The sequence below is a fragment of the Solea senegalensis genome, linkage group LG11 (assembly GCF_019176455.1).
Source record: "Solea senegalensis isolate Sse05_10M linkage group LG11, IFAPA_SoseM_1, whole genome shotgun sequence".
Classification (NCBI taxonomy): Eukaryota; Metazoa; Chordata; class Actinopteri; order Pleuronectiformes; family Soleidae; genus Solea; species Solea senegalensis.
The window spans coordinates 2,781,215-2,797,909 of NC_058031.1; the positions used below are offsets into that span (position 1 = coordinate 2,781,215).

General features: G+C 41.0%; 1 protein-coding gene across 4 annotated transcripts; it reads right to left on the minus strand.

Moving 5' to 3' along the window:
• Positions 1 to 337: 337 nt before the first annotated feature.
• csf1b (colony stimulating factor 1b (macrophage)) lies at positions 338 to 12,806 on the minus strand. Of its 4 annotated transcripts, none has more exons than XM_044039184.1 (9): positions 12,446 to 12,806; positions 8,295 to 8,414; positions 8,119 to 8,181; positions 7,855 to 8,025; positions 7,509 to 7,707; positions 7,282 to 7,418; positions 1,423 to 1,463; positions 1,291 to 1,328; positions 338 to 744 (listed from the first exon to the last, which is right to left on the minus strand). In XM_044039184.1, exons 1-8 carry the CDS (start codon positions 12,485 to 12,487, stop codon positions 1,292 to 1,294), a joined length of 810 nt encoding a protein of 269 aa, XP_043895119.1. In that variant the 5' UTR covers positions 12,488 to 12,806; the 3' UTR covers positions 338 to 744; position 1,291. The 4 variants fall into 4 exon arrangements, with proteins under 4 accessions (XP_043895119.1, XP_043895120.1, XP_043895118.1 ...); XM_044039185.1 differs by having other exon boundaries at positions 12,442 to 12,501; XM_044039183.1 differs by lacking the exon at positions 12,446 to 12,806 and having other exon boundaries at positions 1,291 to 1,325; positions 8,295 to 10,098.
• Positions 12,807 to 16,695: the final 3,889 nt, after the last annotated feature.

Sequence of the window (16,695 nt, forward strand, 5' to 3'; positions counted from 1 at the left end):
CGTGCCATTGGGGTGTATCAAGATTGTTTTGCCACCTCTCAGCCAGGAATAACAGACTACTCTTGTTCTAAAACAATTTAAACTGTGGTACAATAACATTGGATATACGACTCCTTAGCCTTGAATTTCAAAAAGTATGTAATAATCAGAAGGGTGGGTGACTGCGGAGGGAACTGTGCTGCTTTTCAAAGCCGGGGGAAAGAATATTTTGAGCTGGATATGAGCATATTTAACTCCTCATAAAGTCACAAAGGATGTGCAGTAGTTTATAAAAGTGGACTTAATCCATTCATTTTGTGGCTGAGTGGTGGATAAATGCAGTGATCGCTGGACAGCATTATGTTGTATAATTTGTATTGATGGTCACATTTTAATATCAATACAGTCATTGAATAGAGTCAAATTAATAAATAAATTGTTTGGTGGAACATGACATACATTTGGTTAGGTGGCAGCAAATACACATTATATCCAACATCCATAAGTAATGTAAAAATAAAACTTTTCCGTGATCTAGAGAAGATATCTGCAAAAGATAACACATTATCATAATATACATAGCATATTAATCCAAATAAGGTCCATCTTTGCTTTTGAGTCAAAGTGAAGCTTCTGATTAAATAGGTGAGCATGATATATTACAACACAGTATTGATATGAAAGAAACTTGTTGGCGATGGATTTGAATGTACAGCTTCACAAGTGTTTCCGTCCGGTGCCGCGGCCATGTGCGATGTGAGCCACCTGAGGAGAGAGGAAAACTCTGAAAATACAAATACAAAATACAAACAAAACCGCCCTGTGGACATTTGTTACACTGAAGCTTGGTTTCAAACGCCTCAGTCCACATGAAGACAAGTTAAGTGCTGTCAAAAAGCACGACAGGCGTGACAGTTGGCAATATACCCATAACTGAAACGCCTCGTTTGCCAATCAAAACACAGATTGTTCTGATAGGCAATGAACAAAAACATACTCACAATAACCTCTGTGTGTGTGTGTGTGTGTGGGCTACGTCTGACAAAAATACTGTTTACTCCGTCAACAACATAAACACCGTGAATGGAGATTGTCAAAATCTTTATCCTGGCAGGAATTCTCCAAAATGTGCGTTTTCAGAGTTTGACCCACAGTTTGTGTCTTTGTCCAAGAGAAAAAAAGCCGAATTTTTAAAAGAAATAACCCACCTCCGTGTGAACTGCATGGGCCTGAGGCTGACACATGTTTGCTTAGCTCCTGGTGTTAAACAGACCGTTTCACTTTATTGTAGAGGTTTAGGGGGATACTCACATTATTGTGGCTCCATCTCTATGTCCTGCAGGTCTCTGCTTTAATCCACATGACAAAGAGGATGCATTAGGATGACTGTAATTAACACACATACCAGTCTTTTTTTATACATATTTATCAGTATGTTGTTACCTCTGGTTTGTGTGCCTTGATCTGTGAGGGTCATGGATTGTCTGTTTTGGAAAGAAAACATTTGTTAAATGTAAGCAACGGACAAATAGTGTAAGTGACACCATTTTCTACCACCTTATCCTCCGCATGAGGGTCGCGGGGGCTGCTGAGCCAGTCTTACAGCTGGGGTCACACCCTGGACAGTTCAACAGTCCATCAAAGGGCCACATAGAGAGAATTCACTCTCACACTCACACCTGCGGTCAATTTAGAGTGTCTGCTTTCATGGAAAATAACATTTTCCATGTCTTTACACCTTTGATCACATACACATTCCTGTAGCTTTCATACTAGGCCATTCACCCTTGACCTACACACTTGTAGCTCTTCCCAGATATCTCTCTCCCTAGCATATTAACACCCTTAGTCTAAACACCTAGCAAGCTGAGTTGTGCCCAGACAAATCCTGATTCACGGACCTGTCGGATCGTGGGACCCGAGGTCATCTTCCCCAGCTGCACAGATAACCCTTAGGGCGCAAACTCGGACTACTACACAGATTTCCTTTTGTGCCTCAGAGTCATCCCTGACTGGCTTCTGAGCAGTTGTCCATCTGGACTCTCTCTTTGCAAAGAATAAACCAAGCTTCAACAATGCAACTCTGATCCAACTTTATTTCTTCATCAGACACCTTACGACACATTTTGCCACAACAGCTTGGTGTCAGAAATCCCCGTATTGCATGTTTCTGGAGTGTGGGAGGAAGCCGGAGAACCCACAGAAAACACACACACACACACACACACACACACACACAGGGAGACCATGCAAACTCCATGCAGAAAAGCCCTGGTTCTGGGTCTCAAACCTGGGTCTTCTTGTTGCAAAGGCAAGATTGTTAACCACTACACCAACCAGGTGACAATTTAAGTGAAAACATAATAGATAATATACCCAATTTCATCTACTATCTATCTATTCTATCCTTATTCTATCCTCATGACACACTGTCTGGGCCACACGGCAGCGTAGTGGTTAGTGCTGTTGACTTGCAGGTAAAAGACTCAGGTTTGTATCCCTTTCTGTATGGAGTTGATATGTTCTCCCTCTGTGTGTGCGTGGGTTTTCTCTAGTTTCTCTCGTTTCCTCCAACAGTCCAAAAATAAGCAGAGGATAAATTGCCCAAAGGTGTGAGTGTGAGAGTGAATGGTTGTTTGTCTCTATGGCGACATGTCCAGGGTGTCCCCCGCCTTGCGCCCTCTGTCAGCTGGGATTGGCACCAGCAGCCGTGCGACCCTCTCGTGGAGGATAAAGTGGTAGACAGTGGATCATACACTGGCAACCCAGTTGGTCAAGTCTAGGTTCAGGAAACTAAACTTGATGTATGAAAGATTTTTTATGGGTAATTTCTAAGATGACAATGCCAGATTTCATTGGGCTTGAATTGTGAAAGAGTGATTCATGGAGCATGACGCATCATTTTTCACACTTGGATCATCCATCACAGAGTCCAAACCACTGAGAATCTTTGGGATGTGCTGGAGAAACTTTAACACTCCATCATACTGTAAGTTCAAGACCTTGGTGAAAATTTACTGCAGCTGCGGATTTGAATAAATGTTGTGATATTTCATAAGCTCATCATCAAAGCTGGTGGGGCGGTCAGTTGTGCATGTTTTAAATAATTCTATATTCTCACAGCAGTCAGTTAGTGTTTGCTCAGTGAGCTAGGTCTCCTGGTGTCAGGGGTCAGCCAGAAAATCTAGGAGGAAAATATTCAAGTATCCCACCAGAATGTTACAAAAAGACAGTCCAATTAAAAATAATAATAATAATAATAATAATATATAAATTTTTATATAATAATAAATAAATTTTCGTCATCAAAACAGTGTTTTCACACGTGTGTCCAGACGATTGTTTCAGCTCTATATGAAATGACGTCTACTTTCCGCACTAGGATTTGTGCAACGTTGTCCGTAGACCAAAAATTGGTCTGTGCAGTTTGAGCCTATGCAGAGGCCGTACATGCCGACTGTGCCTGTGTTCTGGTTTTGGTGAAAAAGGGACAATGAAGAAGACAGCAGCCATGGACACACATGTGAAACCAAAAGAATATGTGAGTAAACAGACGTGATTTCCTTTCCTTTGGAATGTGAGGCTGAGTGTACATGCTCAGAACGCCAGTTCTGGTGTGGCCCCTCATGTTAAAATGAACCACAGCCATGTAAGCAAATGCAAAAAAGTGAAGCATCGTTCTGCAGAAAAGGAATGCGGGAAAGCATGACCCAGACCTTCCTCTCTCCTCTGTAGTTTCAGTGACTAACTACAAAACAAGAAGGCTGGAAACTAAGACAGATTTCTGTTATGAGACGGACGACAAAATGAAACATACACATACACATACGTATTAACGCAGGTAACAACATTCTCATTTTCAAAGGTCTCTGTTTCTGTCCGTCTAAACTAAAATGCTGCCGACAGAGATTTCAAACAAAAACCGTCAGAATCCATTTATTTAGGGCTCTACAACACGGAAGTAATGTGGACTGCAGGTGTATTCAAAGCAGATGTTTTGTGTTTGTGAGCAAAAATAGAGTAATGTGGATGTAGCCATAGAAATAATGGAAATGAATGCCAACAGCAACATACAAGACATCAGCCAAAAGCCACTGGCAGCAGCTTTCTAAGACAAAGAAACTAAATATTGTTATCATAATATTGGAGAAAAATAGAAGAGAATTCAGTATTTTCCTACTGCTAACAATGTCACGATTATAATCCTCTAAAACATCCAAGTTGCATCAAAGCCAGTTTTTCCATCAGCAAATAAACTTTTATGACCACCTTTCAAATTACCAGCAATCGAGTGTTTTACATGCAAAAGATCCATTTCCAAGAACTTGGCTTTGTGTTGCAGACACTGTTTTGTATCACCACTGCAGCAGAGATACATTGGTTCTGACAATGCGTGTCACTGGAGGTAAACTACAGTACTGATGAAAGACCGTGTCTTTGGCTCTGGAGACTCAACAGAGAGGTTTGGCACCTGTTTTGAACTCTCTGCGGTTAAAGTATTGCCTCCGGTGAAGCTTTGATATAAACTCTGTTCTAATGACCAAAGGGTGTGCAGATTGACAGAGTCTGTCTGAGTCAGGCAAGTTATTTTCCTGTCACAGCACTCGACAAGATAAAACCTGCTTTTGCATGGTACAACTGTTGTTTGAGTATGCAGGACTTCACTGTAACGGATCTGCATTTCAATTAATTATGCTCGCTTATCCAGGCTTTACGGTGCCAGAACAAATTCAGGAGCTGACGCAAACTCACTGAGATATTCACAAATACTCACAGACAAGCATCTGCACCGAGTTACATGTAATATCCATGGATGTCCATTTCCTTGAATAGCATTGTAAGTCAATCCATCCCTCTCTCAGTCCACCATTGTCAAAGTGCACACATATGCTGCTAATTTAAATCAGAGAGTGTTTAGTGTTGACGGTTTAAGGGGCAGTTGGGATCTTTTACTCACATACTGTGGCAGAAAGCATGAGAAGCAGAGAGTTCTGAGAAAAAGCTCAACTCTCTTGTAATGGCGTGCAATGTGATAAACAAGAACAAACGGGAAGAATCAGTCCCTTTTCTTACTTAAACAGGCTATACGTATTAAATCTATTATATACAGTTGTAAAAGGATCATAATATGGCGTCTCCATAAAAATTCTCACTTGTGGGATGCATGCTCTGTTTATGTTTTGGTTTGGGGTTTTGGCCCCGCTGCACCCAATACCACTCAACCATCAATGATATATGTCAGAGTTCCAGAGTTTCTTCAAGCACATCGATTTCCAACTACAGGCTGGGAATCCTGAACATTACCTAAGCTAAAAGGTCTAACCAGAGGAGAAGAAAAACAGGGTTCTTCAGTGGAGACGTGTAGACAGGTGAAAGTGGAGGAGTATTTGAAGACAGATCATTTTCTCCTGGACAGAGAAGCAAACCTTTAATGCCCAATCAAACAGGAGCAATTATAGAAATAATCCATGCATTTCTCTCTCGTCATCATGCTTTTTGGCAATGAAATCACTTGCCTAGGAGAATATTCCCAATTTTTGTCCAATTTTGTTTACCTGCAGATTAAATAAAGTGTCTGCCGGAAGCCTAATTAAAGCCTTTATTTAAACTCCGTGGGAAACCAGGCCTTATTGCATCTGCTTGTTAGATATCCAGTGTCCACGTAGAGGATGAAGTAAAAAGAAAACAATCTGTTTGCTGTTCACCAAATTGCGTGAAACCCTAATGTGATTATGTCCTGATTCAGGCCTCTTTCAGTTCTGGTATAATGTGATGATGGAGATGCGATCCCCTGTCTCCCATGTGATGAAAAACAACTTGACATTTAACATTACACACATTTCTGAACAGGACAAGCATGATGTTCCGATTGAGTGCTCATGATCCCGAAGACACTATAGCTACGTGCAAGACAGAACATACACTGTAGATCACGTGCACAGTAAATCTCACGCAATGTCTGGCTCAAAGCAACTGGCCCCAAGCATTTCTTTATGTCACAGCCCTCGATATATAGTACTTCGAGGTCAGATGCAGAACAGTCATTCTGCATGAGGATCAAAGAATAAAACATAATGTATAGATTCTCTGACTTGACTGTCGTGAACGCAAAATGCAGCTGTACAACAGCTTTGTTAAGCATCATGTATAAATAAATAACGCATGCTTCATACATGCTATACACGGACTAATGTAAACTAATATAAAAATCTGCAAAAGCATTTTAGCCGAGTCATGTTGTAGGCTCATTTGAAATGGCACAAATGTGCCGTTAACAGCTCCATGGTTTAAAATGACTGTATCTGACTGGTATCCGTATCGGTAGATACTTGACTTCACATAAAAAAATGGGGTACCATGCCATGCCTAGTACAAACACGGTAGTTGCTACAGTATTAATATGTGAAAGAGAGTAGAGAGTTGAATCTTAAATGATTGAGTGAGTATTTAGTCTTCTTGAGTCAGAAATGACCGGAATCTGAAAACAGACTGTCAAGCAATACTATCAGACACGACTGAAGGAGCATTTTGTGTGAATACAGAGGCAGCACAGTGGCGGTGAGTACAAGAAGCATTTTTGTGCCTCGAGAACGACTGGGCTTTTTGAGCAGTAGAACTTTTCATTGGCAATTCTTTGTGTTTTCAATCATATTCCAACCTGTTTGCAGCTGTGTGCGAGGGGAAAAAAATCCAATCTTTGGCCATCTCTCTCAGTTTAAATACTTGAACATTCGTAAAGACAACTGTAAAGACTCACTTAGTTTCATACTAAAGTTCTGAAACTATGCACAGTCTTGTCTCCAAAGAAACCGACGTGAGTAGGTCGCCAGGCCTTTTGGTCTTGTGCACCGTCTTAAGAATCGGGGTGACTATATTTAGCAAGCCCTGCAGTTCAGTCTGGCATTGTCTCTGTTCTCCTCAGTACTGAGCTGTCTTCATTAAATTCCTCCAACTTAACTCATCACTGACTCCAGAGATTTCACCACTGATCCCAAAGCTTTGCTAACAGAAATCTCTCCAACACAATGTTGTTGTTGCCTCCGTCTGTCTACAAAACTAATGAAATGAAATAAAGTCAACTAACAAATCGCTTCCTGTACACCAGGTGACATGACATCTAATCACTGCTTTACTGAGAAATACAGAGAGACAGTTGTGTGGAGCATTGTGTGACCTTATTTAACAACAGACGTTTGTTAAAGTATCTGCCAGACGGAGAGAACCCACTTATTGTACTATTCTTGGAAATGGGTGGCACATGTAACAAAAACAGAGAAAGAATGAAAACACAGACACTCGTACCTTTTGTGTGATGAGACAGTAGAGAGTGAGTATGAACAGTAGTCCCCCGCAGATGGAGGCAATTATGAAGCCGAGCTTGTACAGGTCTTTGACTGGTCTTGTCTGTGAGGCCTTCTCTGACTTCCTATCATAACTGTCTGTAGGAAACATAAGAGGAAGTCTGCGTTCTCAGTAACTCCACATATGTGTGTAAAAAAAAAATCATCACAGACCTTTGAGAGTCCCACCTGTGAAATCTGTGGGCGTTTCTGTGAAAAGCTCTGTGGTAGAACCAAAGATTTCTGTGTATTCATGCTGGCACCTCCAGTCCACCGGCGCGTTGCTGGTCGTGACCAGCTCCAAGTATATAGACAGCACCTCTGACGCCCTCTGCAGCGCCTCAGTGGGAGACCCTCTGTAGAGCATCTCAAAACTTTCTGGCTTCTCCTGTAGAACATTCCAAGAAACATACCAAGTATTTCAGATTTATCTCCTCATCATGGGTGGTTCCTTGCATCGCATATTTTCTTTTCTTATTATTTTTTTGACTGTTTTATTGTTGACATTTTACTCCTTCAGCTCCTTCATGCTCACCTCAATCTCCTCATTAATCTCTGGCACACACTTCTGAGAATAGATGTTGAGAATGAGCGCTCTCAGGGACCTAACGTAGCCATAATTGGCTGAACCCCGACGATATTTGAAGTGGGTGGTGAGGAGCTCCAGGATCCATGGTAAAGCAGCTTTTACAAAGCAACACTTGCTCTGTGTCAAATATCAGCATAAGAAACATGAAACAGTTAGTAGAACATCAAAGACGTCTGATAGAAAAGTGACAATATACAAACATTGCCTTACCAAACTTCTCCGTTCTATGAATGTGTAAGATATTGAGCAACCACTTCTCAACTGGTTATCCATCTGCAGAAACAACAAATGTTGTGCAACGTGATTGAAGTGTCTTCTGCTTCTTTTCTTTTTGTTTTAATTATTATTATTTTAACAGCTGTTTCAAATCTTCTTCCAACACATACCAGGTTCCTGACTATAAGCAGGTGCTCCCTAGTGATGGAGTGTCTGCATGGACCAGGGACCTCAGCCATATTCAGAGGCAAGCTCAGCAACATAAGCACAAACAGACACTTTACCTGCAACTGAAACAACCATAAATTATCTGTACATTTGTCAAGTTGTCGTGACCCCATGATACACATGGAATCACTTTCAACATTACTCAAGTAGAATAAGCACCATATTGTCAAGAGTCAATGATTGAACTGCACTGATGGTCCTTTGAATATCACAAACCTAAAAAAAGAAAGAAGATGAACAGACAAGGGCCAGAGTGGCTATATAATGTATAAGCGTAGTAAAAAAACCAGCCTCAAATGTAAATAAATGCAGGGTTAAAAATGTGGTATTCATGTGACAAATAAAGAAAAGGGAACAGGACTTAGTGAGGCGAAAACAATCGGGCACAGGTGAAAGTAATTAAGACAGGGCAGGCAATCAAAAATGTGAGAAACAAACAAAGGCAGGGCATAAGATCACAACACATGAGAAAAGTAATGAGGAAAACGAAAGAGAGTACTGGGTCATACATTATCAGTGGAAATCAGGTGCTTGTCAAGGATGTAAGCAGTAGTATCTCATAATTCACAATAATGACATATGGGCAATTTCATTATCATCATCATCAAGTTTTAGGCGTCAGTATAAAAGAAAGGCATCTTAAGCACTCACACGGTGGTAGAAAAATAAGAATTTCTTTTCATCTAAAACCAATGCATTTCAACTCTATAGTCTTTTACAGGACACGTGTTCATTTCAAACGCAAGAAAAGTAAAAACAGGAAAGCACAGGACAGGGGGTTGAGATCAGAGTGGAACAGCTGGAGGACTGGTTGAAAGCAAAGACCTCTGCCGATTGTGGCAATGCCTGGACAGAGATGGAGTAAAAGAAACCAGGTGGGTGGCACATACATGAGGGTAACAGGCTCAAGCCAATTAGTATCTCTGCTTTATTTTTAGGTTTCTCTAAAAGTGAAGCAGGAAGCCAGTCTCCCGGTCACCACACTAGAAAATTACCCCAAAGGCCAGCAATGGAAACAAGACCTCTCTTGTGGACGACAACATTAAACCAATCGAGAGGAGGACTCAACCACAGTTTGGTGCAGGCTGGAGGACAGGTACAGGACATGACACAAGAACAGACTGTGTGTCAGCAAGGATTGTCAATTCAGTGGCAAGAATTTGAATATAAGCGACAGATGATCGACAGAGCACTGAATGGATAGCGGGTGTTGGTATCAATCTGGCTATCAAGTGAAAATCAGGAGCAGACTGGACAACTTGGCAGGTTCTGTACAACATGAGTCCGACAAAAAAGGGGGCGTGGACACAAACATCCAATCATTACTTCTGATTTTCATGTGCTATCATGTGGTCCTAGATTAAATATACAGTTTATCCCATACGAGTAGGAATGGATTATATCAACATGCACAGCCAGTCACAAGTTCACTGTTTGCGATGGCTTCCATTTCTGAATGTTCCTTATAGGGGAACAATAAAGGCATCTTATCTAGCGGTGAGAATCATCAGCCACAATAACAATAATATCATAATAAACGATTCTGTGATAATCAATATATTGCAAGACAATCATATAGCGACACATCGCGATATCTAAAGACCAACCAAAGAAAACAAAATGTTAACCTGAAAAGTTAAAAGTGCAAGATTGTTCAAAGCATAGAGAACAAAGTGCATAAAGAAGTCTATGTATGGAACATGGATGGGGCGTCTCTTAACGTAGCTTTCTCCACCATCATCCCGCTGAAAACTCCCTCTTCTTCAGCCAGGTAATGAAACTGGCAGGGACTATTTACTTTAGAGTGCTTCATTTGTTAATTAAAAAATAGATATTTGCCCTGGTGTATGGATTACTGTATTGCACGAGGAAGGACGAAGATATATCACCAAATAAACATATTTTGACCCACCGTTAATCTCATTTTACCAATCTCACGCTTGAATACGGAGTGTCGATGACAAATGTAAAATGGATTTGTATGTGTGTCACTTGAGACGGCAGTCAAATAGATCGCATGTGATCAGTCAAATCTGATCTGTAGTGAATTAGATTTGAATCAGATGTGAGCAATGGTGATCTGAATGTAGCCTTTGAACCAGTGGCAGTTGCTGGTTTCAGGCCGTTATTTATACATAAATTCAGTAAACAAGTAACTAGAACAAGGAAACCCTTTAATTATGTCATACTCCGTGCATCGCCGTGCAAATAACACACAACGATTAGATATTTCTCAGGCAGAAAAGGCTCCGCTGTTTGTTTCTGCAACGCTGTCAATCTAAAACTGGTTCCGCTTTTCAGACACTTCCTCCAATCATCATGCAGAAGCCCAGCGTCGGCGCCCGACCACTGCTCCATTTGACTCCCAGAGAAGCTGAGCTTGCATGGAAGTGACGTTTTTGCCACATTTGTCCAATTACCATCAAACTTCTGTGTCGTCACAGAGAGAGCAGTTGACGCTGGGCTTCAGGTGGTTTTTATGTGGAGGCTGCTATGGGAATACGAAAATCATCTATCCGCCGTGATAAACACATGATTTTGAATGAACTAGTGACACGTAGAGTAAGTATTGAAACGTAGAGAGTCAACACAGTACATATTTGACGACATGTTTAGAGGAAGGTAAGCTTCACTTGCTGTCTTAGAGCATCACCACTGCCTTTCAACCATGTTTCTTTCAAAGGGCTTGGGCCCCAAGATGTCTGTGGGTGGGGGGAATTCCTTCCTTCCTTCCTCCCTCCCTCCCTACCTACAACTTCAAGGCTACAGAGCTGGTTGGAAGCTAGCATGATGATTGTACCATGGTGGTGATAAACATAGTGGTTTTGACGCTGAAGGACAGAAGACTTACTGGGATAGACAGAGGATAACAGACTTTAATGAACACCAGGAAGTCTTAAGGGTGTGAGACTATCTGTTACTAGTTTTCTTACTCAAATGCACGCAGATCAGTAAACTGAACAAGCTGAAGACCAGCTGAGTGGATTACTGTTTGAAGGTTAGCTGTCTGGTGAACAGCAGACCAAAGACTTGAGTGTGTTACAAATCCCTTACAGCATAAAACCACAGCTCCATTCTCAGAATTACTTCACTGTTCTCACTTTAGTTATGCCCCGAATACTCTCTCCATGATGAAAGTGCACAAGACACATCATAAAAACAAAGCACCTGCTGGTCCACAGTCATCAGTGTATTCAGTGGTTTCTACACCAAGGTGCAGACAGATACACAAGCTTGCATGAATGTATTGAACGTTCATGTCATTTGGGAAATCTAGTTTACATGGAGATGGAAAACAACACAAGTGCAAACCTGGAACACAAGTGGCATAACACATGGGGGAAAAACTCAAAGCGAATGTGCAGGAATTGGAACAGAGAAACTGAAAAAGAAAAAGGAAGGCAGAGACAAATAATGAGGGGAAGACAAAAGGACACAAATGAAACTCATTAGGGCAAGGCAAACAATTTACAAATGTGGGGAAAAGCAAAGACAAGAAGTAATCAAACACTCAATTAAAGTGTTTAAAAAAAAAAAAAGAGTAATAATAATATTACAACTCTTTCATCTGCAGTCCCTGTAGCTTTTTATGTCATGATTTACCATGCATCTGATTTACTCAGGATGTTCCTGCAGACGTACTGCCAAGATTCAGAAAAGAAAGAAAACCTTCTCATGCGATTGCATTCATTTTAAATACCACAAAACACAGCGGGATCTGAAGAGCTCTCCTCTTCAGATCCCGCTACGTTTTGATGATGTGATTATGTGAAGATGTGTGAAATTAAAGGCAACCATGCCATTCACCAGCATTGACTGGCAACGCACTTAATAAATATTGGCGAGGCATAATCAAATGAATGTAATCTAATAAAATTGTTGATGTGAGGAAGCAAAGGCAGGAGCACATGTCACCTATCACATGATTTTTCTCCATGCCACGATACCCATGTAGGTCAACAAACTGTAGACTTAAGTATCAGTTTTCATACACACACACTTACACAAGAAAGCCCTGTTCTCTCCTTGCTACTGCAGTGCACAGTTTGGATTTGTTTTTTGAAGAACAATTAAGGAAAAGTCTCTCACCTACCTTCACTTTGCTCTGAGTCAGGGTTGACACAAGGATGGTCATCTGGTACGTGTTTGACAATGGAAAACGCCAGACTCCTCTGTCACACACATTGAAGCAAAGAGATCGTTTTCATATATTCAGTCCCACTCCACGGAAAGGAATTTGCGCGTAAGAAAATTTGACACTGTCATGTGGCGCTGTTATTCAAAGCATTTGCCTGATGAGCTCGTCCTGCACAGACCAAGTTCAAACTGAGACTAAGTGTCTCAGCTGACAGACAGCCCTTTTTAAAGACCTCCCATCTGTCTTCTCCTTGACAAGATACGTTGCACTGCTCTCTGCAGACGTGTTACAACACATTGTTTTTTGTGCACGGTGCAGCTTTATTGGATCATTTACTTTTTGTTTAATGTGTCTTGTAGAAATCTGCTCAAAGTATGTTACTACTATACTATTATTTTGAAATGGGGGAAGAATAGTTGAGAGCTGTAATGGGAGGTGGTAACATCTGGTCTTATTCTTGCAACTCAGCAAGCAATTTCCATTTAAAGCAAAGTTTCTCGCATAAATGAGAGCTTTGATCAGGCACCGTGCACTCTCACTTTCGGCAATATTTGCACATTGTAACATAGAATTATTACAAACTGACATATGCAAGAGCCATTTGTAGCTCAGCGATTTCATCTCACCAACCTCAGGATGAAATAATTGGGGGTCAGATTTCCTAAGATGTAATTGTTTACAGCTTCTCAAAACTATATATATTGTTTTGCTCTCGTTCAACTCTCCACGTTGTTAATCTAAATATGATTTGTTCCTAGTTAACTAAGCTCCATCCATCCATCTACTGTATCTTCTACTGCTTCAGGGTCACCCATCTCATCTGACATGTTTTTGTTGTGCCACTTACAGGCAAAAGCTGGATATATCATATGAGAGATATAAATGATTCCTGTATCTCAATTTTCTGGTGAGAAATGTCACTTTTTTTTGTTAGGACTCCATTAAAGGACTTGGAGCAGAGCTTTGCAGCTCATGTTTAAACCGTGATGTCACTGATACGCCGTACTCGAAACATTTAAGTGGGCAATGTTCAGCTGTTTCACATTAAATGCTATATGTTATTTCTAGCATTGTTACTTGTGTCATTTCCCCTGGAACTCCCCTACAAAACGATCAAAATACTGTAGTAACATTTAATCCCATTGGGCATTTGATAAAAAGGCTATTTCCATTTGACCTACACATTCAGCATAAAGCTCTAGAGTAGAATCTAACCACTCAGCCATGTCAATGTGACACCTTCAATATACTGTGCATATATAATCCTGACTTCTGGACAGGTAATATTCTCTGGATGACAGGTTAAAGTTTCTCTTACCAGGTGCTGTACATCCAACTTCATTTTCTCAACTTCACATGTTCAGTTCAAGCGGGAACCCGTCGTGACGCCACTCATAAAAATCTGGACTCCCGTTTTTGAAATGTTTTCACAGGTGTCACTTGCAACCAGGCACCTGTTGGACAATATCAGCTGTCAGTCACATTGGCGTTCACTCAAATGAGCCGTGCTTTATCATCTGTTTTCCCCTAAATGGGACCATCATTTTCAAAACTCACACCATGTCCTATTCAATAAAAGATGACACATGTAAATGAGACCCCATTAACGCCTCAATCCTACAAGTCTGTCAAATTATGAGATGATTGGCATTTGGATTGAAATGATGTCACTGAAAGTTGGTCTCATATATCCATATCGTGTCCTCTGTTCCACCGGCCTGCCCTAATGTTCTCCTTCACAACATCCAGAAAAAAAGGAAATAAGAAAGAACGTATGTCCTAATTAATGTTACTGCTGTCAAAGTTCCGTTATGTGAGAATTAGTGAGATTGCAGATTGTAACAAATGGAGGATTATTCCATTCCCCCCCCAACCTTTGCCAAAGACATTAGCAAATTATGGCGGCCTTCACATACCAGAAAGCATGCCATTTTTTAGAAAAAAAATTAACAAGACTCTTTAACAAGAGTCAAAAACAAAAAGCACAAAAAAGGCTAAACAAGCTAAAGCAGAAGGGGGATGAAGTAAAGTAAAAACTCAAAAAATACCTCAAAACACAGGGAGCAGAGACGCATGAAAACCACAGCAACAAACTGGATGAACTGAAACAAATGATCCAACGAAGACGTTGGGGAGCACAGAGGCTAAAAACTCTGGGGAGGCAGGGATAATAAGACACAGGTGAAACACATTTGGGGGAAAGAGCCAGATAATCAAGAGGGAAGACATGACAGGAAGTAAAACTTAACAAGGTACACACAAGGAAATACTACAAAATAAAACAGGGAGAGAATTCAAATAAAAACCCACTGCCTGCAGTAATTATGACATAACATAAATGTCCACTTCAAAATGCAAAACACACACTGTGGTTTAGGTGGTTTGTCTAAACAAGCTCCACTTGGGCTCCATAAAGCAAAACCCCTTCCTAAAGTACAACTAAAAGGCTGTTTCTAACCTCACAAAAAAAAGAACTATGAATTATACTCTTGGTACAAATGATATTGCAATGTGTAGTGAGAGTAGTGGACAAGTGGAAGAAGACCTGGTAGAAGTGGACTGGAGCGAAGAGGAATGAAGGTTAGTAAGAGAAAGACAGGATACTTGAGTGTGTGTGTGTGACAGTGAGACAGGTGGTAAGGTGCAGATGCAAGGAGTAGAGGTAGATATAGTGGATGAGTTTAAATACCTGGGGTCAACAATCCAAAGCAATAGACGGTGCACAAAAGGGGTGAAAGACCAGTGTCGGGTGATTTGTGACAGAAGGATCGGATTCTGGACACAGTGGCACTGTCTAAAAGACAAGAGCTGAAAGGTGAAAGAAGACGATTCAATTTTACAAACATTCATCCTTCCATCAACCACTTATCTGAGATCGGGTTGCATGGGTAGCAGCTCTAACAGGGGCCTCCAGACGTCCAGCTTTGACTGGGGGATCCCTGGGCGTTCCCAGGCCAGTCAGGAATATAATCCTTCCACTTAGTCCTTGGTCTGATCCTCTGTCTCCTCTCAGTTAGACATACCAGGAACACCTCCCTAGGGAGGTGCCCCGGTGCCCGAACCACCTCAACTGGCTCCTTTCACTTCTACACTCAACGTCCTAAAAGGTCAAAAGCGGTTACCTGTAACCTCTTCTTGGTGACCTCATTAACAATTTGCTACTTTGGGATTTGAAAAACTCACAAAAAGACCCGGTAGTTAAAAGTGACGCCAATGGGGTCATGACCTCAGTGACCAAATGTTATGAATCAAGTGGGAGCATATACTGGATATGTGATGGTAATTAAAAGAGCTGCCATGCTGGTTTTGTTAGTCTAGCAGACAGACGTGGAAACCACCAACAAATCTGACGGATTTCACCGTGCAGAGTGACTAGTGAAAAAGCCCACATCTAACAAATGACAAATAATCTTCTCCCGGCTTCTTCTTGTGCCATCCTTTGTTATCAACAAAATCTTTTTCTAAGCAAAGTAAAAATAAATCCACATCCTTTTATCTGTCATTCCTATCACATAGTAAATCCACTGAAAATTAGGTCAGACATTAGTACAATTAGTCCTGAAAGAAAGATTGAGATAAATGTTACAGTTCACTCTTCACCAGCAGCATTCAGGGTTTTTTTTTTTATTCTTATCAGTTCACTGCATCGACTATTAACTCATAAAATCTGAAGCAGACAATTGAAGGATGTCAGAGCCGGGAGCCATAAAGTCCCTGCTATCACATTTACAGTGGCATGAGTGCAATCCTGAAAAAAAGGAAAACGCTGACGGTTGGATAACAGCATGTGATGTATGCTTTAATTGTTTTTTGTTTATCTCTGTGTGTCATCTTCCAGCTAAGTAAGCATAAAAAAACCCTTTCTTTGTTGAGTCAGGCATAGAAATCACCCTGTCAAAGTCTGTTTACCCCTGAAGCATCCTGAAGTTTAGAACCTTTACCCTTCCAGATCCATGGTTTCCTTTGTTTGCTGCTTCTTCTTTATTTAACACCAAAAATAGAGCTCTTTTAGCCACAGAAAGAAGAAAGAAACAAGTCTGTGATCACGAGCTGCAGAAAAAATTCGACCAATGGATGATTCAATTTGGAATAATGTCATGTTCTATTGCTCACTCACTCCTGCTGAAATGAGTGGTTTGTGATGAAGCCACACGGCAGCTGCAGCTCTGGTGGGAGAACAAACAGGGTTTCACGTTACACAGTGC

Bases quoted from the DNA above. Each gene is read 5' to 3' on its own strand.
- csf1b (XM_044039182.1), bottom strand. From the start codon at position 8,474: ATGTGTATCATGGGGTCACGACAACTTGACAAATGTACAGATAATTTA. The intron at 7,708-7,854 runs GTGAGCATGAAG...AATGTTCTACAG, and splicing joins AGATTAATGAGGAGATTGAG to GAGAAGCCAGAAAGTTTTGA. The intron at 7,419-7,508 runs GTGGGACTCTCA...TGTTTCCTACAG, and splicing joins AACGCCCACAGATTTCACAG to ACAGTTATGATAGGAAGTCA.